The following is a 17,664-nucleotide window of genomic DNA, read 5'->3' as shown; positions in this document are numbered from 1 at the left end:
ACGCTACTGGGGGACACTGTGCTCAGACCAGCCGAGGGCTGCAGGAGCAGGTGCCCGCCCTGCCCCCGAGCCCAGGCCCTTACGATCTCGCGGTGCGCCATGAGCACGGCGAAGTTGGTGAGGTGGCTGCAGGCGCAGGTCGTGTGCGTCTTGTTGGTCTCCACCAGGCGGCAGCCCTGCGTCGACCAGTAGCCCATCATGGAGCGCTCCGAGTAGTTCCAGAAGGAGCAGTTGGCGTTAAAGTGGTTCTTCGCCTGTGGGGAGCAGCCGGGGGGGACGCGTCAGTGACGACGGGGGTGACGGGAGCACGAGAATCACAGGGGACCCAGGTATGGGGGGGGCATAGAAGGACAGAGGGATACACTGGAATTCATACGTCCAGATTCTTATTGAGAGAACCCCAGCAGGGCAGCGCCAGGCTGGGGTGTGTGGGCAGGGCACAGGCCAGGCAGTGGGGGTAGTACCCCAGCACCCCAGCGCCCCCTGGTGCCAGGCTGGGGTGTGTATGGGGGCAGGGCACAGCCAGGGCAGTGGGGGCAGCACCCCAGTAGCACAGCACCCCCTGGTGGCTGGGCTGGGTCTCACCTCCAGGTGGGAGAGGGTGAAGATGACGGGGTCCATGAGGAAGACACGGCTGGACTCCTTGTTGATGGAGGCGGCGATGACCTGCGAGTTGACGACCAGGGCGGGGCTGGGAGCGCCTGCCTCCCCGCTCAGCTTGACCGTGGCGTTCTCGGTGGAGAGGAAGAAGCCCAGGTTGTTGTAGAGGATGAAGACCACCTTGACCACCCCTGGGGAGGAGAGGGGGCGGTTAGTGCTGCTCCCTGGGGTCCCCCCCCCCCGTGCCCCAGACCCCCACTCACCATTGCGGCTGTTCTGCTTGATGGTTTTGGCTGAGAGCTGGATGGAGTTCTCGCTGGCATACTCCTGCGGGAAGACCAGCTCCTGCACCTGCCCCTCCGTGTTCAGCACCGTCACCTCCAGCACTGCGGGGGGAGAGCCGTGGGGGGGGTCACGTGCTGCCTCAGTTATGCAGCCCAGCCATCCCACACATGCATCCCATGCACACACATCTGCCCCGCACACACATCCATCCTGCACACACATTGCACGCACATACATACATCCTGCATCCGCATCTGCCCCGGACACACATCTGTCCCGGACAAGCATCACATGCACATACATCTGCCCTGCACACACATCGCATGCACATGCATTCTTCCTGCATCCGCATCTGCCCCGCACATGCATCCGTCTTGCACCTGCAGCCGTCCTGCACATGCATTGCACGCACATGCATCTGTCCTGCACACACATCACACGCACACCCATGTGTCCTGCACACGCATCTACCCTGCACACGCATCCCCCACACACGCTTCCATCCTGCATCCACCCCACATACACATCCGTCCTGCCCATGCATTGAACACGCATCCATCCTGCACAAGCATCCATCCCGCACATGCATCCATTCTCCACCCACAGCTGTCCTGCACATTCATTACACGCACACGCATCCATCCTGCACACACATTGCACATGCATCCATCCTATACACACATTCATACTGAGCACGCATCACACACACACACACACACATACCCATCCTGCACATGCAGCTGACCCGTGCACACATCTGTCCTGCACACGCCTCTGTCCTGCACACACATTGCACATGCATCCATCCTGCACATGCATCCATCCAGCACATGCATTGCACGCACATCTGTCCCGCACATCCATCCATCTTGCACATGCATCCATCCAGCATATGCATTGCACACACATCTGTCCCGCACATGGGTGGAGTTTGCTCTGAGAAACATCAGCTGCCCCAGCCACCCACCAGACTCCCCTTTGCCATGCTGTGAATCGGGGTCATCCACCGATCCAATCCCTGGAGGACCCAGGAATCCGGGCAAGAGGCCAAGCCCAAGCTCATCTTCCCCACCTGCCTATTGGTATTGGGGATAGTGGGGTCTCTGCTACTCTGGGTCAGGATCAGCCTTGTGGATCCCCCTCCACCTCCCTGATCCTAGAGGACCCAGGCATCCAGGTGAGAGGCCTGACCCAAAATCAGCTTTCCCCTCTGCCTCTTGGGGACCAGGATGCTGAGGATAGAAGGGGATTATTGGGGTCTCTGCCTTTTTGAGCTAGGATGAGCGTTCCTGCCCCCCATCACTACTCTCACGGATCTCTGGAGGACCCAGGCATCCGGGCGTCGGGGGGGGGCACTCACCCACGTTCTGCCGGGTGGTGACGAAGCGCGCAGGCTCCTTGACATTGTCGGCCAGCAGGAAGGCGCCCTCCTCCAGGATGTCCAGCAGCATGGTGGCCGTGTGCACCTGCTCCGTGGCGTTCATGTCCTTCCACGACTCCAGCGCCTCGGGCCGCAGCAGATTGTCCACGGTCTCCACCACAGCCTGGGGGGGGCCGGGGTGACACGGCTCAGCCCCGCGCTGGGCCCCACACCCGAGAGGGGAGCCGGGACCGGGAGCCAACGGGGATTCTCAGGCAGACCCCGGGGTTCCCTTGGGTGGAGCAAGCTCCCCTCTAGAACCGCAGCCCCCCAGACTGCCTGCCCCGATGCCCCAGGGCACCAGAGCTACCCCCACCCCACCCGGAGCAACCGCTCGGCCTCCTGGCCCCTTGGCTCAGGGCTAGGGGAGGTGTCTCTTCATGTCTGCCTTGGCCAATAGCTAGTCCTGGAACCGGGGCTCCACCTCTGCCAAGCTGGGGTTGGGAGACTGACGATCTTGCTCAGTCTCTAGTGTTTAGACGGAACATTTGTTTTTATTTCTTAGGTAACAAACTTGGATCTCGATGCCGGCTACTGACGTTGAGCTCTATGGCTGCTACTTCTAATCACTTACGATCGGGCTCCCTGTCGTTAACAAATCGGGTTAAATTTGACCTAAAACAGTGGGGTTTTGGCTGAAGTGCTGGGGGAATCTCAGCTCAGGTTAACAAGGGCTGTTGCAGATCCACTACCCTTTGGCTGGAGTGGTGAACTGACCAATGAGCTTGCGCTGTCCAAGGGAGCCTTGAGCAGTGTCAGATGGTATATTTCTGGGGTGCAAGTCTGGGCTATGGGGTGACTGGCTGGTGCCTCTAAATCCATTGGGGGGCGACTCCCTGCTCAGTCCCTGGTGTAAATCTGGAGTAACCCTCCTGAAAGCAGTTATGTTGCTGGCAACCCGGTGTAAGAGCATTGCACTCTCCAGGCCGAGAGCCCCATAACTAGCTTCCCATCTGTGGCGGTTTCGCGGGGGCCAGATGCAGGGCTGATTAGGGTTGGGGAGCCCAGGAGCCCCCCACTCACCTTGATGTAGTCTTTACAGGTCCGCTCTCGCTTGTGCATCTGAAGGCGCCAGACACGCGGAAGGCAGAGCAGGAGGGGAAGAGGGGAACAGACAAGAAGGAACGGTCAGGCCCAGATCCCAGCACCGAGGGTCCGGGCTTTGATTCTCTGGGATACGTTCCCACCTTGGGGCCTTGGAGCCAAATCTGTGCTTCCTGCATCAGATCCGTGCTAGCCCCAGTGTCAGTCACAAGTACCGGTCGATAACCATTGGGTAACTAGCTGACAACGAGCCAATACCCATTGGGTAACTAGCCATTAATGATTGAGTAACTAGCCAATAAGTAGCCAGTAACCACGGGGTAACTAGCTGATAACCACTGAGTAACTAGCCAATAAGTAGCCAATAACCATTAGGTAATTAACTGATAACCACTGGATAACTAGCTGATAACTAGAGGCAATGACTATTGGGTAACTAGCTAACGACCACTGAATAACTAGCCAATAACTAGCCAATAACCACTGGCTAACTAGCTGATAATTAGCCAACGATTGTTCAATAACTAGCTGATAACTAGCCGATGACCACTGGGTAACTGGCTGAGTGCAATGAAGCCTGTCACCAATTCCAGCTGTGACCCCTTGAGTGAGTGGGGGGCCCAGACTTTCAAAAGCCAGCCAGCGGCCAGTGGCTGGTGAGAACGACCCCCTGAAGAGAGGGCATCATACTGTGACCCAGCGGGCCGGCCCCCCGCGACAGTGGGACAGCAGATCGTGAAGGAACGTCACCACGTCATGGCGTCGGATGAAGAGTTGTCATCTCGTGACGTGACGCAGCGTCACAAAACCCGCCATCACATTGTGACATAATGCAGGAGGCTCCAGTAGGAAGCCTCATGTCCTGATGGCATGTGAGGACACTACAGAGGAGCACCCTCCCGTCACGGCACCATGTGATGACATCATAGGTGGGCACCCTCCCGTCACGGCACCATGTGATGACATCATAGGTGGGCACCCTCCCGTCACGGCACCATGTGATGACATCACAGGTGGGCACCCTCCCATCACAGCACCATGTGATGACATCACAAAGACCTCTCATGTCATCATACATCATGATGATGCCATTAAGAAGTCATGATGATATCATACAGAAATGGCCCCGCATGGGGACACTGCAAGGGTTGGCACAGAGGAATAGACCGGGATGCAGATGCCCTGAAGGGACCTTTCTCTGTGTGATGGGATGTGAGAGATGCCCTGGCATATGGGGTGGGGTGGTTCCATAGGGCTCCCCCTTAGGAGGTTAACCACACAGGCCCTGTCAGAGCACCCACAGCCTGGGCACCCCAGAACTAACCTACACGGACACCTCCCTACAGCCTGTTGCCTCGGGAGCATTATCCTCATTTACAGATGGGGAAACTGAGGCACAGAATGGAGGAAGTGACTCGCCCAAGGTCACTGTCAGTGACAGGGGCGGCTCTAGGAATTTGACCGCCCCAAGCAGGGCGGCATGCCCCAGGGGGCGCACTGCCGGTCCCGCGGCTCCGGGGGACCTCTTGCAGACGTGCCTGCGGAGGGTGCGCTGGGAGGGCGGCAGGCGGCTCTGGCGGACCTTCCACAGTCATGCCTGCGGGAGGTCCACTGGAGCCGTGGGACCAGCGAACCCTCCGCAGTCGGGAGGTCTGCTGGTCCCGCGGCTCTGGTGGACCTCCCACAGGCATGACTGCGGAAGGTCTGCCGGAGCCGCCTGCCACCCTGCCGGCAAAATGCCGCCCCCAAGCGCGCGCTTGGCGCGCTGGGGTCTGGAGCTGGCCCTGGTCAGTGATAGAACCCAGGAGCCCTGAATCCCAGTCGCCTGCACCTTGTTGTAGTTCTTGCCAGCCGACTCCCTCTCGATGGGGCGCAGTGCCTGCAGCTGGGCGTCCAGGATGTCCAGCAGCTGCTCCATCAGCTTGACGGAGGAGCTGACATCGCCGGCGTAGATGGGTCCCCGCGTGTGCCGCGCCAGCTCGCTGGCGATGTTGGCTGCGTTCTCCCCGCTCTTGATCTGCCGGGACAGGGGGAAGAGACCCCGATCAGCCCAGGGGAGCCGGGTGCCGGGCCCAGTTCTCTCCACATAGGGTAGGAGTGCCCCCTGCCCTGCCCCCGCAGGGTAAAAGCGACCTGCCAGATCCTGCCCCATAGGGTAGGAACCATGCTCCCCCCAGGCCCTTTGTAGGGAACAAGCCATGCCCTGGGTCCCACTCTGTAGGGTACTAGTGATGCCCCCCAGCTCCCACATAGGGTACGAGTGGTGCCCCTCCAAAGCAGAGAGGCGAGTATGGAGGGCACAGTAGGCATGGTGGGCACAGGGAGGGTGGGGGAAAGGCAGGGGCAGCGGTACCTTCTGTGCCACCTGGTTGACCCAGGGGCTGGTGCAGTTGCTGAGGTCGGGGCCGCGGGGGTTCCAGATCCCCAGGGCTGGCAGGCACTGGAAGGAGGCGATTCCTGCGGGCAGAGAGGGAGGCGGGAGGCACCAGAGAAGGGGAGAAGGGAGATGGTCGGGGGCCCCCTGTCAGCCTAGCCCAGCCCCAGATTCCCCAGTGTAGGCAGGGCCCATCCATGCCCCCTGGCTTTGGGGGGGCTCTGCTCTTGGGAGGGGGGGTGCAGTGCCTGGAGAGGCATTTTCCCCCTTTGTGTGGCCCCGTCGCCCTCTAGGGGTCAGGCTGGAAGTTACCATGCAGTTCCCACACCACGATTCTCCACACGGGGCAGACTCAGCCCCATGCTGTTCAGCTCAGTGAAACTGGGGCAGAGCAGGAGAGAGAACCCAGAGTCCTGGCACCCAGACCCCGCTGTAACCACTACAGCCCACTCCCCTCCCAGAGATGGGGAGAGAACCTAGCAGTCCTGGCACCTCGCCCTACCCACTAGACTCCACTCTTAGAATCATAGAATATTAGGGTTGGAAGGGACCTCAGGAGGACATCTAATCCAACCCCCTGCTCAAAGCAGGACCAATCCCCAGATAGATTTTTTGCCCCAGTTCCCCAAATGGCCCCCTCAAGGATTGAACTCACAACCCTGGGTTTAGCAGGCCAATGCTCAAACCACTGAGCTATCCCCCCCCCTCTTCTCGTCTTCCCTGCTGGTCGGCAGACTCTGAGGGGGGTCAATGCCCCCTGCCACCCCATCCCGCTGCCCCTCAGCTGCCCGTTACCTCTGGTGCCCTTGGGGCAGGGCCGCTCCACCAGCATGCCCTGCTGCGTGGCCGGCCACTGGACCCGTCTGACCTCCTTGGGCTCGCAGAAGAGCTCAGGGGAGACGTGCTGGTTGGAGGAGGGGGGCTTGCGGGTGCTGGGGGCGGCGGCCGTGATGGGGTGCAGCTCCGTGCCCTTCTGGTTGATGGCGCCGATGGGGTGGGTGGTGAGGGGGGCCCTGCGCACCGTGGTGGTGGCGGCAGGCGAGGCCGTGGTGGTGACCGTGGTGGGCCGCACTGTGGTGGTGGTGCTGAGCGGCGTGGAGGTGACGGGGCCTGGGGGTGAGAGGAGGGATGTTAGAGACCCAGACACCCCATATATGACCCTGTGACCCCCCCAAGTGCTCCGTCCTTGCTACGGCCCTGGGACACCCTCCGGAGTCCCCCTCCCTCCCTATGGCCCTGGAATCCCCCCAGTGCCCTGCTCACTCTATGCCCTGGGAACCCCCCCACTCCCCCTCCCTCCCTCCGGCCCTGGGAACCCACCTAGTCCTTCCCCCCATAGCCCTGGTAACCCCCTGAGTCCCCCACACCCTCATGGCCCTGGTTACCTGCCCTCCGTTCCCCCCACCCCGTTATGGTCCTGGGAACCCTCTATCCCAGTCCCCCACTCCCATCCACAGCCCTGGGAACCACCCCCGTAAGTCCCCTATCCCCATGCACAGCTGTGGGAACCCCCAATCTGGACATCCCCTGGCTCCATGGACCCTGTGCACACGCCTGGTTTCCCTCCCCTTGACACGATCAGGCACAACCCTGAACTCCCCCCTCCCCCCCACACCCCATGTCCCGCCATGCACCCCCTTTGTCCCCATAAACCCCCTGGTAATCCCACCCCCCCCCACCTGGACCCCTTCTGCCAGCCCCTGGGCTCCACCCCCGTTTGACGCTTCCGCCAGCCCTGTGATGCCCCCGAGACGCACACCTGAGACCCTCCCTCCCACTCAGGCCCCCTGACACCACACACCCAAGTCCCTGAGACACCCCCCATGAGCCCCTGTGGGTCCCTCCCCATGAGACCCACCCCCCAATGATGATCCACCACAATTTCCCTCTACAGCCTCCTCTGAGCCCCCACAAATCCTACAGAGCCCCCCCCCATGACTATGACTCCCTTGGAGCCCCCCCCAGCCCCCTGAAAACCCCCTCACAGGATCCCCCTGAGACCCTACACCCCCTGAACTCCACACAGAGCTCCGAGCCCTTCTGAGGCCTCCCAGGAGCCCTCCCCAACCCCCAGACATCTCCAGCCCACCCTATGAGCCTCCCTCCGAATAGCCCCCAAACCCAAGTTCTGAAGGGCTGCACCCCCTCCCCCACCTGAGGAGAGGAGACATTTGGGTTCCCCCGCTGGTGGGGCTGGGCTGTGACCCCACCATTGGGGGTGGCTCTCCTAGCTCCCTCACAAGCCCTGCCCCCCGCGGGGCTGGCGGTGCCCAGTGGGGGTGTGTGGGGCCTCGCGCTCACCCGTGCTGGGGTCGGGGGGCCCGAACTCCAGGGCGTAGCGCACCACGAAGTAGTTGTTCCAGACATAGAGCTGGTTGTCGCGGGGGTTGTAGTCCACCGAGGAGACGTACTGGTAGGGGTTGGGGAAGGCCAGCGAGACGGGCTCCTCCCGGTTGAGGTTGGTGTTGAAGGCGTAGTCCACGCGGTTGCCGGCGGCCTCGCTGTCATCATCCACGTAGACAGAGCGCACCACGTACAGCACCCCGCACACCATGAAGGCGTTGGAGGCTGAACGTTTGTCGTAGCCCGTCTCCCAGGTGCCCTCGAAGCGCAGGGTGTAGGGGTTGAGCTGGCTCACCACCAGACGCCCGTTGTTGCCCTCGGTGGCGTAGATGACCCACAGCCCGTTCTCGTCCACGGCCAGGTCGATGTCGGTCTTGCCTCCCCAGCGGTAGGGCGAGGTGTCGTGGTAGTTGGCCGTGTTGATCACCGTCTCGCCGCTCTTGATGCGGGTCCGCAGGTCGTACTTGATGATGTTCCGGGTCCGCTCCTTGTTGTAGAAGACGGCCCCGTCGTACACCACGAAGCCCGTGCCATCCACGCGGTTGGGCAGCCGGTAGGTGGTGGTGTGGCGGGCGCCCACGTAGTCCTCCCATGAGGCGTACTCTGTCAGCGTGTCCGTCCGGTAGGGAATCCACGGCATGACATAGATCCGGTCACCGGCTTGCAGCGGGTCTTTGCACCAGGCGCCCGACTGATGCTCCGATTCGTGGGTGGACGTGGCCTCCAGCACCTTCTGTAGGGTCCCCGGGCAAACGAATACTGGGGTGGGGGGGTGGGAGCAGAGAGGGGAGGGAGATCGGGGCAAGTGGGGAGGGGGGGAGGAGGATCAAGAGAGCGAGCGAGTGATAGAATGAGAGACAGAGAGAGAAAGAAAGAGAGAAAAGAGAAGAAAGAATAAATTTGTAACAGGCTGTCGGCTGGAGGAATGAAAATCAATGCTCGGTTCGGAGATCAGCTGCAGTCATGGGTGATTCATCTCTGTTACTGGGCAGAGAGTGCTTGGGGGGTACTTTTGGGGGGGCGTTGGAAGGCAGGGGGGCATTGTGAAGGACAAGGGTTGGGGGGGAACCCAGATCTAAAGAAAGAAAAGAATTTGGAAGGGTGTGGCCTGCCTGATCTCAGCATAAAGGCAGCGTGGGCACCTGCTCCGGAGAGCTGGTAAAGCCGCCCAGCTGGTGAGAGATGTGGCACGGGCTGGGCCGGCCCTGCTGGAACTGGGTCTGGTTTCACTAATTTACACTGGCACAAAGGGAGGGTGAAATGTCACCGTGTCAGAAAGGGCTGGGGGGAGGGGCAGACCCTCGGCTGGGCAGGATCCCATGGACTCCAATGGACTCCAATGGAGCGATGAGATCTGGCCCATTTGCCAGTGACTGCCCAGGCTGCAGGGTGCACAAAGTCTGGGCCCCGGCTTTGTGATGCAGGGTTTCTCGGCGGGACCCCAGCTTAGCTCCGGTAAATGAAGAATGCTGGTGAAAAGGCAGGGAGCAATCAGCCAGTGGTTGGAAGGACCCTGCCTAGCTCTTAGCTGATTCTCCCACCTGGCTGGTAGCCAGGTCAGCACTATAATCTGCATCTTAATAGGTGGGGAAACTGAGGCATGGCAGAGCAAAGTGAAGTCAGAGGAAGAGCTGGGGATAGAACCCAGGAGTGCTGACTTCCAGCCCCTCTAATTTCTCCACTAGGATCCCACTTCCTTGAGAAGGTAGGAATAAAAGCCAGAAATCCTGATGGCCAGCTCCTTACCATAATCACTAGGCTACACTCCCACAGAACTTCCATAGAATCCAGGAGTCCTGGCGCCCAGCCCTGCTCTAACCACCAGACCCCACTCCCCTCTGGTTAACATTCTTCCAGATTCTCCCGCTGTCACCAGATATTCTTCAGGCGAGAAATCCTTTCCCCTCGGAAGGTGGGATGAGGGGGTAATAGATGCGTCCCCCTCTAGCCCCTGTTCCTACACACTGATTGGAGTGACACCGATTTGAGGGTGGGAACACACAGTTGGAATGAAAAATAAGCAAAGCAAAAGATCCAACATTTTGCCAATTCAAAAGGAATAGCAGCAGAGCCCCGGTTGGGATCCTGTGTCCAGCAGACGTCTCGCTGGGTGTGGGGGAGCTAAGGGGGTGTCCCGTGGCCCTGTGGGGCAGGGAAGGGTTAGTGTAGAGCCCTGCAGAGAGATCCTGCCCCTTGGAAAGATTCTGGGATCAGCAGCCTGTGGGGTTAGCAGACGGTGCCGGATTCCCTCCTGGGACGAACAGCTGATGGAAGGAGGACAGAAGATCAAAGCAGTCTGGTCTGCTCCCCACCCCCAGGCCCCCCACGCTCCCACATCTCGCCCCACCCTGGACGTCTCTGGAGTGACCTTAACAGCCAGGTTTGATTCAGATCAGCATGAGTCATGAGAACTGGTGCACATGGGGTGGGGTGGTGAAGTGACAGCCAGGGGAGATGGAGGGCAGGGGGTGGGGTGAGACAGCGAGCAGAACCCCCTCCCCTCCCCTCCTGACCCAGACATGACCTGGGAGGAACTTGGGTTCCGAGCCAAGAGGAAAAAGTTGTTAGCGAGGAAAATGGAGCAGGGAAGGTGGTGGAGGGGACAGGAGCGATCGTCCTCTGGGTGTGTTGGGGCAGCTGGAGAGAGGCTGGGGAAGAAAACAGGGGTGGGGAGGGTTAGTGCTGCAAGGAGAGAAATGAAGCCACGGGCCAGAGCAGAGGATCCACAGCAGAGATTGCAGGTGCCGAACACGGCGGGATTGGATGCAAACCCCCAGGCGGCCAGAGGGGGAGACAGAGTCAACAGGAGGCGGAGTCAGTATGAATGGCACCGCCTCCCTTGGGGGTGGGAGTGTGAGGGGGGATCAAGCACCCTGTCAGGGTGGGGCGGCTGGTCCTGGGGGCCTCACGTCACCCCCCCATCCATGCCCAGCCCATCTCCCATCTGCATCCCTCAGACAGGGGCCATTTATCCCTCGCCTGCTGCAGACACCACCTTGTGGCATGGGGGGATGGGGAAAGGGCCATGGCTGGCAGCCATCCTGGCATCGCTGGGGCTTAGAGGGGCACGATCCAGTGCCAAGCGAATCCTCTGCTCTGGGTTTAGCGCGCAGGATGGGCCGAGTGCCCGTGGTGCCAGCAGGCTCAGTTGGCTACACCAAGCCGGGAGCCCTGCGCCCTGGCACGTGTGGCAGAAGGAATCTCCCAGCAATAATTCCATGGCGGGACTAGACTGCCAGCTACATCGCCCCCTGCTGGCCCCCGGAGGAATTAACCCCCTCCTGGTCACTGCACCTGCTGCCTGCCCCTTGCTGTGGGTGTTTGTACCAATGAGAATCACAACTGGAGCCTTTGGCATGAGGGGACTGGGCAACAGGACCCAGGGAGGTCTCTGAACCTCTCGAAGCATGGTCACCCCAGCGCCCCTTCCCACAATACACCTCTACTTGGCTTGCCACAATGCTCATTACCCACTGCCTTGTGAGTAATAAATAGCCCTTTGCTGAGCACAGACTCCATCGAACTCTGCCCTGTGACCTCATGTCTAACGACAGGGGAAAGGACTGAGAGAGGAAGGGACTTGCCCAAGGTCACGTGGACTCAGTGGCAGTGCTGGGGGTAGAACCCAGGAGTCCTGGCTCCCAGCATCCCCATCTAACCACTTAGACATCACTCCTCTCCCAGAGACAGGCAGAGAACCCAGGAGTCCTGGCTCCCAGCCCCTCCTGCTCTAAGCACAAAACAGTCTCCGGAGTGAGGCTAGTGAATGGAGCAGGTGGGCTGGGAATCAGGACCCCTGGGCTCCATATCTGGGTTTGCTGCTTGCCCTTGGGCCAGTCTCTCCCCAGTCACCACCCCCCATCTCTCCCTATACACAGTATCTAGCTGTCTAGCTCCAGTGATGGACAACCCACCCCAGCCTTTTCGCCATTGAGCCAACGGTTAATTCCCCATCACCGCTAAAAACAAGACCTGTGTTTCCAGTCTGAATTTCCCCAGCTTCAGCTTCCAGCCGCTGGCTCTTGCTCTGCCTTTGTCGGGGAGACTGACCAGCCACCTGCTCTCTGCCCGTGGCTGTGACTGAGTCACCTCGGCCCGGCTCTCCCATAAGCCTGGAGCTGAAGCTCCTCCACGCTCTCGCCAAGGCAGGGTTCCAGGCCTCGTCGTCCTGGCATCTCTCCCTGCCTCCCTTCCTCTTTCCAACGAGGCCCCCGCAACTGGACACGACACCCATTGTCTGCCCCACCAACGCTGCCCCCAGGGGAATCCACTGCTCAGCTCCTCACTCACTGCTCCTGCTGCAGGGTTCACACTGGGCCTGATAAGTCACAGCAACCCGGGGGACTCACCTCGCTCTGGTTCCACTACGAGCTTCCATGCTGTTCAGAGCCAGTGCTAGATTACAGGCTCCTGAAGGACTCAGATCTACCCCAGTAAATGCCCCTTTATCCCCATCTCCCTGCCCCTGTACACACCCTCTAACCAACCATCCCTACCTACCCCTGTACACACCCCTCTAACCACCTATCCCCCTACCTGCCCCTGTACACACCCCCATCCACCTATCCTCATACACCCCCACTGATCTCAGTACACCCCCCATCCACCTATCCCCATCCACCCCCTACCTGCCCCTGTACACAACCCCATCCACCTAGCCGCATACACGCCCACCTATCCCAGTACACGCCCCCATTCACCTATCCCCATCCACCTCCTACCTACCCCGTACACACCTCTCTAACCATCTATCCCCATACACCCTCTACCTACCCACCCCTGTACACACCCCCATCCACCTAGCCTCATACACCCCCACTGATCCCAGTACACCCCCCATTCACCTATTCCCATACACCCCCTATCTACCCTGTACATACCTCTCTAATCATCTATCCCCATACACCCCCTACCTACCCACCCCTGTACACACCCCCATCCACCAATCCCCATCCACCCCCACTGATCCCAGTACACGCCCATCGAACCACCTATCCCCATACACCCCGTACCTATCCCTGTACACACCCCTCTATTCATCCATCCACAGACAGCCCCTACCTATTGCTGTATATGCTCCTCTATCCAACCATGCCCATATACCCCCCATATACCCCTGTACACATGCCTCTATTCAGCCTTCCCTAAACACCCCCACCTATCCCTATTCATCCATCCCCAGACTTCCCATCTACCTATCCCTGTACACTCCCCTCTATGTACCTATCCTGATACACCCCACCTCTCTAGCCAGCCATCCCCACACGTCATCCCTCTACTTACACTCTGTGGCTCCATTCACATAGTATCTGAGCACCTCACAATCACTAATAGATCGATCCTCCCACTACACTTGTGAGAGCCTGAGGGATTTGCCCCCTGTCACACAGGGAGTCTGGCGGGAGCTGATCCTGGATCTCGAGGCGCCCTAGGCGCAGGGCCGGCTCTACCCATTTCGCCGCCGGTCCCGCGGCTCCGGTGGACATGCTGCAGGCGTTCCTGCAGAGGGTCTGCTGGTCCCGGGGCTCCGCACGCCTGCGGCATGTCCACCGGAGCCGCCTGCCGCCCTCCCAGCAAAATGCCGTCCCCCCCCAAATCCTGGCGCCCTAGGCGACTGCCTAGGTCACCTAAATGGAAGCGCCGGCCCTGATCTCGAGCCTCTAACCACTGGGCCACGTTTCCTCCCTGGCGCCCGTCTCCCCATGTGCTATGAGCAAGTCACCGCTGACCCTCCTCTGTGCTCAGCTGCAAACTCCCATTTAACTGGAGGATGGGGAAAGCTGGGAGATGACGATCCATCTACTCCACATGACTCAGCGGGAGGACCCCGATCCAGCTCCCCGCGTCCCCCAAAGTGCAGAGCATGGGGCTGAGGTCTGAGCTAACCTGCTCGAAGCCCGTCCCCCCCTCTGCATGGAATCATCACAGCTGGGGGGAGGCAAGTTCAGGCCCCACGCTGGGGGTGTCTCTCCCAGCACCCGCCCACATCTCTCCTGCATTAGCATGGCCGGTGTGTCCATTGAACCCCGATGTGTGTGTCACACACACACACACACACGTCACCAGCCGGGATCCGAGCCGAGGTTCCTCTGCCAGCACAGCAGGTCGTTATCGAGCTGGGAGGGAGCCTGGTAGGACGAGCTGGAGCGGGACGTGGGACCTTTCCGCCTGAACCTGTGAGCTCCAGCTGCGGGGACCCTCTGGGCTCATCCTGATGCCCTTGGCAGTCCTAGGCCTTTCCCTGCTCTCAGCCCCACCTGCCCCCTGCGCTGCCCCAGAGGGGCTCCCATCCCACCTGCCTAGTGCACTGCCCAGTTCCTGCCAGCCAGGGGCAGCAGAGAGACAGGGATTCATGCCCAGGGGAAGAGGGGAGATGTTCCTGCCTTTGCCATCCCCTACCTGCCCCGAGGCCAGTGCTGGGGATGGCCTCAGTCCCTGATGGCAGCCAGCCAGCGCTGGTTCCGGAGTGTTTGCACCTGCTCTGAAACTTGTCCCACGCCCACTCCCGTCTCACCCACCTGGTGCCACCCTCGGCCCATCTTTGCTGCCCAGCTTCCCGGGGCCTGGGATGAACCCAGATCCGGAGCTAGGGGTAAATCCAGGCCAATGCTCTGAGAGTCGAGGGAGAGCTGCACTGGGCGATGCAATCAGAGAGTGTGTGTGCATGGGTACATATATGTGCTCCCATGTATGTGGGCATGTTAGCATTCATGTTCCTATGTGTGTGCATGGCCATGCATGGGGGTGGGTGCATCTGTGTTTGCCTGTTGGCGTGCGTGTGCATGTTCCATGTTCATGCATGTTTACATATGTGAGCAGGGTCTCCTGTGTTCTGCGCATGCATGTCTGAGTATGTGTGTGCAGTTGTGTGCGTTGCCCTCTTGTGGCCCAGGCCCCGGACGGATAAAGGATCGACAGCTGGTGCAAACCAGCAGAGTTGCTCTTTAGCGTGGGTGCTGGGGGGGTGGAGGGGGTTGGTCCATGCTGCTACTCAAGGCTGGGGGCTCTCGCCCCAGCTGTGTGATCTGACCCCGTTCCTGTCCCACTCGGGGTGATCACAGACTCCTCTCTGAGACTCACAGGTTCAGTCGGGCTGGCCCCACGGCCCAGGCTGGGGGTGGTGAGGTGGGATGGATGGAGGGCTCCTGGCGAGAGGAGGAGGAGGAGAAACACATTGTTAAAGATGGGGTGAGGGGGGGTTAGCTGGTTTCTATCCCTCCTGGGCGCACAGGGGATGGGAGTGGGCTGTCCACAGTCTGAGGCAGCCGGGGCCGAAATGGACAAGGAAACAATCAACTTAAAACAAACAAAAAAAAGCCACATCAGGAAGGTTTTTAACGCCCCAGAACCATGGGATCCTTGCTGGACCTGTGGGAAAAAAGCATGTTTAGCCCCCCAGCAAAAATAAATATAGATCTGCCCCCCCCCACCCCAGTGCACTTGGAAATACAAAATAAGCCGAGAGAAAGAGAGAAAAACATGGATTGGAAAGAATCAAGCCTGGCTTTTTTTTTTTTTTTCTGTTGTCTCTTGAGCAATTATCAATTTGTTAATTTACTGGCTTCCTACTGCTGCCTCTGACAGCCCCAATGCTCGTTAGAAAAATCTCGTTTTCTCCCTGCCGTTCCTGGTACTTACGTTGAACTAGAAACCTCCACAAAGGTCCAAGATGGTCAAATTAAAAAATATATATATATATATACATCTCTACCTCAATATAATGCTGTCCTTGGGAGCCAAAAAATCTTACCGTGTTATAGGTGAAACTGTTATATCGAACTTACTTTGATCCGCCAGAGTGCGCAGCCCCCCCCCCCTCCCCCAGGAGCACTGCTTTACCGCATTATATCAGAATTCGTGCTATATCGGGTCGCGTTATATAGGGGTAGAGGTGTATATAAAATCAATTGCATCCCCGCCCCTTCTGGCAATAACAGATCGAGTTAAAGACCATGAGTGCAGCTTTTGCTTAATTTAATTTCTTTTAACAGGCAGGAAAAAAATAAGAAGAATCCCAAACCCAGGATTTATCAGAAGAAAAGAAATAAAGGAACGAAAAAAGAATAAAAAGAAACAACATAAAATTCCATATTAAAGTGGTTAGTAAAAACAAACTAAAACCAAACAAACGTACCCAACAAATTACTACTGCTAAGTGTTAAAAAGCTGGTTTATATATATGTGTGTAGACAGAAATATATATATAAACAAATCGGGGTTGTGTTTTTTAGTTGTGCGTCGTCTCGTTAGCAGAGCGCTCCAGGGGTTAACAGAGAGGACAAGCCGGGAGGAATGAGACAAAGTCAAAGGAAATGAAAGTGGGCACTTTAAGCCAGGCTTTTACTAAAAGAACCCAAGAGGTTTAGGAGCTCCTGCTTGGGGTGTGGGAAAGAATTCTGAATTGGCACCCTGGTAAAGCAGGTGCTTAACTTTAAGCATGTGCTTCTGTTCTAATGTTTGAAGTCTCCTTGTGTACTAATGATCAGTACAATAAATAACACTACCATTAATGAAATAAATTTCAGTGGGAGTGAAAGTCCCATTGACTTCATGGGGATTTGCACACAGGGTCACGCGCTGTCCCAAACAGGGATAGCTGCACGCCCATGCTGAACCAATGTAAGCACCCAAATCCATGGAGATCCACCCCTCCCTTGGCCAACCGCCTGGCCACGAAGCAGAGGGAGTCAAAAAGGGAATTTGCCGATTGAAATCAAATGGACGGAATTTTTTTTTTAAACCAATCAATAAGCCCATCTGACCTGTCAGCTCCCTCCCCGCTCATATTAAGCACGTTTTTTAAAATCCCGTGTTAAGGGAGGGGGGGAAGAAGGAATTAGGAAATCATAATCATAAAAAAGAGACAGAACCGAAATCAAGAGGAGAAAGAGAAAGCCGGTGACTGAGGTAGATACCCGACTGGTTGCCATGGAAACATGAACAGAGGAGCAGAGAAACTCAGTTGAATGATTAAAAAAAGACGGAGAGGAAGCCCCCATGACTAGTTCCCCTGAAGGAGGTAAAAAGTCGAGCAGACATTAATGGTTGCCCCCCCAGCCCCCCACGAGCAGACGAGCCAAGGAATCATGGATCAGACTTTGGATTCCAGTTTGGTTACAAAAATCCTTTCCAGATTGGAGCTGGTTGGCCTGTGTTTTGCATCGGGCAGGTGGCGAAAGGGCCTGTATTTTAGCTCGGGAGGCCAATTGGAATTAACAAGACCAGAGAGAGAAAATTGGGGGGGGGGGGAGGAGGGGGAGAGGGAAGGGTCTGGGAGGAAAAAGGTAAGTTAGGAAAAGAGGGACCGGGGTAGGATCAGAGGAGATGGAGTTCACATTTAATATGGCCACAGAGAATATAACAAGGTGTTAGGTTTAGGGGGTCAGTGGTAATGTTCTGTTTACCTTTTTGTTCCACTTCTACTTTAAGCATCGGAAGAAAGAAGAAAAAAAATAGATTGAAAAAAAAAAAGTGCAAGGGAAGAAGGAAAAAAAAAGAGAGAAGAGATTAAATTGCTTTTCCCCCCCGCCCCAAAGAAACCTTTTCTTTACCGCAACTTTTCCCGCCCCGCCCTTCCGACCCCCGTTTTTTCAGAGCC

General features: G+C 58.1%; 1 protein-coding gene across 6 annotated transcripts in view; it reads right to left on the bottom strand.

Annotated features, from left to right (window-relative positions):
• The window catches only part of LOC123353516 (adhesion G protein-coupled receptor L1), a 93,975-nt gene that overhangs the window by 11,769 nt on the left and 64,542 nt on the right, over positions 1-17,664 (bottom strand). For 5 of the 6 annotated variants that reach the window (XM_044994648.1, XM_044994643.1, XM_044994644.1 and 2 more), the window contains exons 5-14: positions 17,471-17,485; positions 8,025-8,825; positions 6,519-6,833; positions 5,703-5,806; positions 5,181-5,366; positions 3,329-3,367; positions 2,246-2,429; positions 864-986; positions 586-791; positions 84-254 (exon numbers count right to left, since the gene is read on the bottom strand). In XM_044994648.1, the coding sequence (XP_044850583.1) occupies positions 84-254; positions 586-791; positions 864-986; positions 2,246-2,429; positions 3,329-3,367; positions 5,181-5,366; positions 5,703-5,806; positions 6,519-6,833; positions 8,025-8,825; positions 17,471-17,485 (2,144 nt within the window). The remainder of the gene's footprint in view (positions 1-83; positions 255-585; positions 792-863; positions 987-2,245; positions 2,430-3,328; positions 3,368-5,180; positions 5,367-5,702; positions 5,807-6,518; positions 6,834-8,024; positions 8,826-17,470; positions 17,486-17,664) is intronic. The other variant, XM_044994647.1, reaches the window with a different exon arrangement.

Source organism: Mauremys mutica, chromosome 20, assembly GCF_020497125.1.
Source record: "Mauremys mutica isolate MM-2020 ecotype Southern chromosome 20, ASM2049712v1, whole genome shotgun sequence".
Classification (NCBI taxonomy): Eukaryota; Metazoa; Chordata; order Testudines; family Geoemydidae; genus Mauremys; species Mauremys mutica.
The sequence above is the reverse complement of the archived record's forward strand: the minus strand, read 5'-3'. Positions and strand labels throughout refer to the sequence as shown.